The sequence below is a fragment of the Patiria miniata genome, unplaced genomic scaffold, assembly GCF_015706575.1.
Source record: "Patiria miniata isolate m_02_andy unplaced genomic scaffold, ASM1570657v1 HiC_scaffold_3, whole genome shotgun sequence".
Lineage (NCBI taxonomy): Eukaryota > Metazoa > Echinodermata > Asteroidea > Valvatida > Asterinidae > Patiria > Patiria miniata.
Window position 1 is genome coordinate 46129506 of NW_024037069.1, and position 7064 is coordinate 46136569.

The window sequence follows — 7064 nt, forward strand, 5'->3', positions numbered from 1 at the left end:
CCCAAGTCCATCCCAAGTCCATCCCAAGTCCATCCCAAGTCCATCACAAGTCCATTCCAAGTCCATCACAAGTCCATCCCAAGTCCATCCCAAGTCCATCACAAGTCCATCCCAAGTCCATCACAAGTCCGTCCCAAGTCCATCACAAGTCCATCACAAGTCCATCACAATATCACAAGTCCATCACAAGTCCATCACAAGTCCATCACAAGTCCATCACAAGTCCATCACAAGTCCAGCTCAAGTCCATCACAAGTCCATCACTAGTCCATCACAAGTCCATCACAAGTCCTTCAGTCTCAAGTCAAGTCATAAGTTATTCAAGTGAACTGTTACAAAAGCATTCCTTTGACATTGTTCATCCAGTTACATGTACTTGTGACTAGCTTAATGAAAGGACTTCTGTGAATGGACTTGTGAAAGGACTTGTGATGGACTCCACTACAAAGACTACTTAGTACATGTACATGTTAATGCTCAACAGATAATGGAGGTCCACAGTTACGTGTAAAGTACATGTATACATTACAAGATGTAAGTTATTGTAGCACAGATGTTTAAATTAAGATTTATGTTTGTGGCAGCTATGATGCAGTTGGACAATGCCTAGCACTTGTGTACTGTGCAGAGTATGTTTCTGTGCATGCACTCTTTGCATTATGCTTTAGCATGTTATTTTGGGGTAAGTTCCCATAAACCACAAATTTGTGTCTGCACTAGTAGAGAAGATTGGATATGTGTGTAGATGCGAATGTACTGTTCAACATAATTCAATTAGGGTTTTTACCCCAAGTTGGAACATTTTGTGCACATCATGTGTTACGTCAGATTACGTAACAATCTTTTGGAATGTGCTTTAGAAACAGTTTTTTATGTAAATTAGAAAACTTGACGAAACAAAGTGGCTACATGGGCTCCGTGCACAGGTACCCTCTCAACGGTAAGATACGGAGAGTTGGGGAGACCATGTGAGAGACATTTGAACACATTGCCGATGCGCCTGACGCTCACGCAAAGACACCATGGCTTTGTGCACGTTTGGATTGTCATGCGTACTTTGCGTATACGCGCGCAAACCAGTATGCGCACACGGTGTGTCCCGTCCACGTGGCTCTTGAAAGTGGTAAATACGGGCCCTCTCTTGTTGGCACACGGAGCCCATTATGTGTATATTTTCAGCAGCCACAGTAAATTTCTTGTGAAATGGAGTTAGAAGGCTCTTCAATAAAGATGTTATTTTTTTACTTACAGCTACTACTGTAGATGTTATAACAGTTACATGTAATAGAAGCTATTAATTTACATGTATTGCTCTTTTTTTCAAAATTTTAAATTTTTTCACCTTTCCGGGAAAAATGGAATATAAAATGCATAATGAACCAACTGAGCAGTGTAACTTTTGCTTTGTGACTAAATGGAAAATGTGTCATTAACTTTTTTTCTGGTTTTTGGTTTGATACAAAATGGCAATTTTGTCTAAAAATCTCAAAGATTTTCAATAAACAATGTGTGAAAAGATTGTTATTGAGTAGATCACATTTTGTTCACTTTAAACTTTGTCCATGCCCTTTTAAAAACATTGGTAAAAAAACAAAACAGCCTGCAGGTTTGTAATTGGTGCATGGGATCGGAAGCTAGCTTGAGCGCCGACTTTAATGCCAACTTTGTTCTGACCGTCTTTTCAATTTACCAGAGAATTACCTTCAAAAAGCAAAAATGAACTCCGCCAGATTGTTAAGTAATTTTCATTTTAATAACCTGTGAATATTAATGTTGGAATTACGTGAACTTAAATACCTTCGAACCTGATTCGATTCGAAATAGAAAGCAGAAACAATTTTGTGGCACAGAATCGAAACTGTACAGGCCTAGTGAGAAAGCAGCCCGGCCGTACCCTAGAGATCAATTTTTCCCCCATTTTTTTTCAAAGAATTGTGTGAAGTGAAATATCTTTCACTCGCAATTTTTTTTATGTTTTAAGGATTTCTTTAAGAAAATAATTTTTCTTCAGTCGGGATAGTTCCTTCGATGGAGAATAAAATAATGATAAAGGCCAAATATAGTGGGTCCTTATTTTGTTCCATGACCAATAATTATCTCAGGCTGCGCTGTCGCCTCTCAGATAATTGAACATTCATCTGTCGAAAAATAAAACTAAAAAAATCCTGACCCAAAACGCCACCAAACCGGAGTTTACGCTTGAACAAAATCATTTTTCCTGTGGGAATTTAGCAATACTGAAATATAGTCCACTGTTCGTTTCAAAAAGATGTATTTTGCGTAAAATTTCGTGGTCAGAAATGAGTTATTTGCGTGCCGTTGCTCTCCCTTAAGCAACCCACCACGAGGACTAAAAATAGAAACTTCGAACGACGAAAACAAAATAACAAAATAGCGGTAGAGATTGTGATAACAAAATCGAGGTTTTCTGCTCCAAATCCTCAATTAATTTGAATGAATAGCACATTGGGTTTTAGATAAAGCCTTCCTTGAATAAGGATTGGAGAAATTTTACTCCTGAAATTTGAAATTTAGATGAAATTTGACATAAATCGGTGACATTTTTTCCACGGCCTCTTGTGCTTTACTTTGTGACGTCAACTTTTTGGACGCAAGTTGACCTCTGATAGAGATTGAACACGATTCCTATTTTTCCACATTTTCCCCAACTACACCGTCAAATCTGATGATTTTTTGCCGAGTAAGGGATCGGGGAGATTTTAGATAACACATCCAGTAAAACATTTTATCAAAATGCCGTCAAAGGGTGAAATTTAGCCCCAACATTGAATGCGATTAAACCCTGATTGGGGTGAAATGATTTGTCACAACATGGCGTCGCTGCGTTTTTCCGTCCTTCCACCCAAAATTCAGACCCATGTTTCACATTAGCACCGAGACCTGTCTTAAAATCAGCTCATGCTCTTAACAAATCAAAGATACAGGTTTAATTTGGGATACAATTTATCGGTGGCAGATCTTGCGTTTTCGTGGCATAATCGCGTATTTTTGTGGCCGTGAATAAATGTTCTTCAACATTTATATTCGCTCGATTTTTCATCAAATTCGGTAGTTTTTTAATCAAAACATTATACACGACATGAAAGGTTATTTCGTCCTCTACCCGACACCAGGAATAAAAAGAGTTGGAGTAGGTTTCTTTTCCCGAAATAAACGGTTGAAAAAATGCCCACTAACACACATTTGCATTCAGCGGCCATTTTGAGCGAATTTTCGCGGACAAACCTGTTCGCCTAGCAATCATAATTGGCGACTCATACTGCGTCCGCAATAATGCGATATAAGCCGCCGTGCGGAAAATCTCTTTACATCGCCGTATTGTTGTATCGCTGAAGTTCACGTTCAAAGAAATCAAGTGTGTATCTGATCACCATGGCCGAGCAGACGACAACGCCCGCCGCCAAGCCAGCCAAGCCCGCCAAGAAGAAGGCTGCGCCCAAGAAGAAGCCAACTCACCCCTCCGCCGGGGAGATGATCCTGGCCGCCGTGGCTAACCTGAAGGACCAGCCACGATCAGGCTCCTCCTCGCAGGCCATCAAGAAGTACATCCACGCCAACTACACCCTGCCGCCCAACTACGACACCCACATCAAGCGGGGACTCAGGACCCTGGTGGCGTCGGGCAAGCTGGTGCAGACCAAGGGCAAGGGAGCCAGCGGATCCTACAAGCTGGACAGCCGTAAGACGAAGCAGTCCGCCTCCGACAAGGCAAAGAAGGATAAGGCTCGCCAGAAGGCCAAGGCGCTGAAGGAGAAGAAGAAGGAACAAAACAAGGCCAGGAAGGAGAAGGCAGCAGCCAAGAAAGCAGCCAGGAAGGCTGCCAAGAAGGCCAAGTCTCCGACCAAGAAGAAGACGGCAACCAAGAAGAAGTCGCCCAAGAAGCCAGCCAAGAAGGACAAGAAGCCTGCTGCCAAGAAGACTGCCAAGAAACCCGCAGCCAAGGCTAAGCCTAAGACGGCCAAGAAGGCAACCAAGGGGAGCAAGCCCAAGACCACGAAGAAGGGCACAAAGAAGCCAGCTACAAAGAAGGCAGCCAAGAAGTAAACTGCCCCAGCAGACCCAGCTTAACTCCAAACCCAAACGGCTCTTCTCAGAGCCACCACATTTTCAAAAAAGAGATGGAATTCATGTCTGTCAAATCAATGTTTCGTTACTTTATGTACAGTTTTTGGGTCAGTCCATTTTAAAATTGAGTACAAACTTTCCTCAGATGTCCTCTTTAAATTTGATTTAAATTTCCCCTAGGCCTACCCCTTTTATTTATTGGGGGGGGGGGGGGTTATCACAGTTACTTGCGTTATTACCATTCGTTAATCACCGGTCTTGGCAAAATACTCAATAATTCATTGGGCGGAGAGATCTACCAAAACAATTAGTTGAAAACCGGAATTTATAGAGATTCGTTTCTTGAATCGTATAATTTCAATGCATTTACAGGGGTAGCGTGACGGTTAACAAGGTAAACGTAATCAGGCAAGTGACCAACATACGCCATGCTGACACCATGCTGACACCATGCTGGGACCGTTTTGATGATGACTAATAATAAGTGCAGGATGACAGGTGTATTTGCAGACCAGACGTCAGACGCCCGTTTTCAAGTACATGAATGTATAATTATTGTACATGAACAAAGTACATTTACACGCGGGAAAAACGTTTTGATTTTTTTTACGTTGTTGTACATGTACATTGTGTACATCACATTATGTCAGCACTTCATGGTTTGCCAAATACATACATAGCTCCTTGGATGTGGTCACTGATCTCAGTACGTACATGTACATTACACTTGTCACTGCTTGCTGGTTATGTTTACGTTAGGCGCCCTCTCTACTCCTCTAGACATTCCGTGAAATTGGTAGACTTGCTGCGCTTCAGCATCGAAGGACCTCTTTTTTGTGTAAAAGTTCAAGCGCATTTTTACATACAATGTATAGGCCTATAGTATTCCCCTGGTTTTTGAACTAAGACCTTAAGTGCACAATGTTTCAGTCGTTTTATAAGTAAAAAAAATGTGATGTCCATCCATGGAGGTAGTCCATCCAACAACATCACCTCATTAACATATAACTGGGCAGCACTGAGCTTATCAACCACAATCAGTGTGCACAGCTGCAGCTGTGGTGTTTTCCTATTTAATCCTCATTGTTGACAACAATGGACTTGTGCCGTATATTGTTGTGGGGATAAATCAGAAAACGAGTGCTGTACAGCGGGATTAGCCCTCTGACAGCTTGGCTGCTACTGCTAGTTAGGGATTTATCTGCAAGTGCCGAATTTGCTTGCAATATATAGGGCCTACAGGGGTTTACCTACAACCCACGTTTTGAGTGACAGGAAGAAAATCCTGCCCCTTCCTTGGAGAATGAATAAGAACTTGAAGAAGCAAAGAAATAAGAACATGTAGGAACAATGCGATCTCCATGAAATAAGAAGACTCGCATATGTACTGTGCATGGGCCTCTAGCAAGCGAACTGGGTGCTCAAATGATACCTTGGCAACTTACATGGTTGATACCAATCTGTAGTTTGCAGGAGCATGGTCTCACTTTTATTCCAATATGGCGATTTAGAAACGGTCATGGCAACTTCCTTGGCTGTTTTTAGTTGGAAAAAAACAATACAATTTCTAGCATGACAAAATGGGTAAGGCAAGTTCAATTAATTTTTTTTTTTTTACCAGCAGGGAACTTCTGTCAAACACAGGTAGAACCACTTGCATTCTTTTTAACAGTGAAAACAAGTATTTTTGTTAAGACCTGGGGCAAATGTTATTGAATACATGTGGTGAAACTTTGAAATTAGCAATTGAAAGCACCGAAAAAAATCTTTCAGCAAAAACATGTTACTAGGCAAAACGGCATGCAATGTACATGTATACATGTACATGAATCTGGGCACAGGTCACCGCACTCACGAGGCCCCCTTCAATGGAGAAACCACTGCACTTTCTATTGTACAAAGCAACTCCCTTATGATGGATTATCTGAACAATAGCTAGCACAATGCATTCTCCATTGAAGGGGGCCATCGTGATAGAAGTTCTAGAAGTTGGCCCATAAGCAATTCTTACTTAAAGTGGTGAAAACGAGAATGTGAAATCTGGTAAATATGAAGAGAGAAAACAGACACAATTTATTGCAAACATTTGAATTTTATTCATCATCATTTCGCTTCAAATTTTCGTACTTCTATTTATTGGAAGAAAAAATACAAAAAAAAAATCTTTAAAGTTGGTTTCTCACATAGTTCCTACAAAAAAAATGAAAAGAGAAATGCCCAACTTTAACTCAACCTGTGTTAAATGCGAAGTACAAACAGATTTATCAAAGTACATGTACAGCAAAAAAAACCAAAACAAAAAACAACAACAAATATAATGTACAAAATAATACATAAGAAACGAATCGCCCACTGAGACTCACAAAACTGGTGGTTGATTTTAACGCCTTTGGGACAAAATCGGTTGTGGGAATATAATTGGCAGAAGTTTATTGTTTATTTTCTTTCAAATCATATAATTATTATACTTTTTTGACTGAGCAATAGTCATCAAGTCTTTTCCTGCCTAATAGACAAAAATGAAATATGAGCAAGTCGGGGTGAAGATTGATTGAAAATGGAAAATCCATTAAAGAAGCGACAGGTTTGAAGGTTCCAAAAGCAATGTAGGGTCTTTGGTATACCTTTGTATTTGCCTACATGGCACCCCTTGCAATACCCATTTCTTTAGTTCTATCTCAACTGTCATAGTAGGCCATCAGCCTGGGGCGTTTGGTTGGTATCAAATGAGAGGAATAATGCTCATTGTGATTTTTTTGGCATGGTATTCACCCCTACATGTACAAAATGTAGTTGGAAAATATGTGAAAGCATCCAAAAAGCTGCCACTGCTGCAATGCTATCACTTTAAAAAAAAATTACAGCCAAAATATGCTTGTTACCACATATAATTAATCTGGTAACAAGCATATTGGCGGTCATTTTGAACAAAAAAATTAAAAGTTATGGCACCCAAAAAATTGCCACCCCTCACACTG

At 40.4% G+C, this 7064-nt stretch overlaps 1 protein-coding gene across 1 annotated transcript; it reads left to right on the plus strand.

Moving 5' to 3' along the window:
* The first annotated feature begins 3313 nt into the window (after positions 1-3313).
* Positions 3314-4294, plus strand: LOC119738622 (late histone H1-like). The gene has a single exon (XM_038213528.1). It carries the CDS (start codon positions 3394-3396, stop codon positions 4063-4065), a length of 672 nt encoding a protein of 223 aa, XP_038069456.1. The 5' UTR covers positions 3314-3393; the 3' UTR covers positions 4066-4294.
* The last annotated feature ends 2770 nt before the right edge of the window (positions 4295-7064 follow it).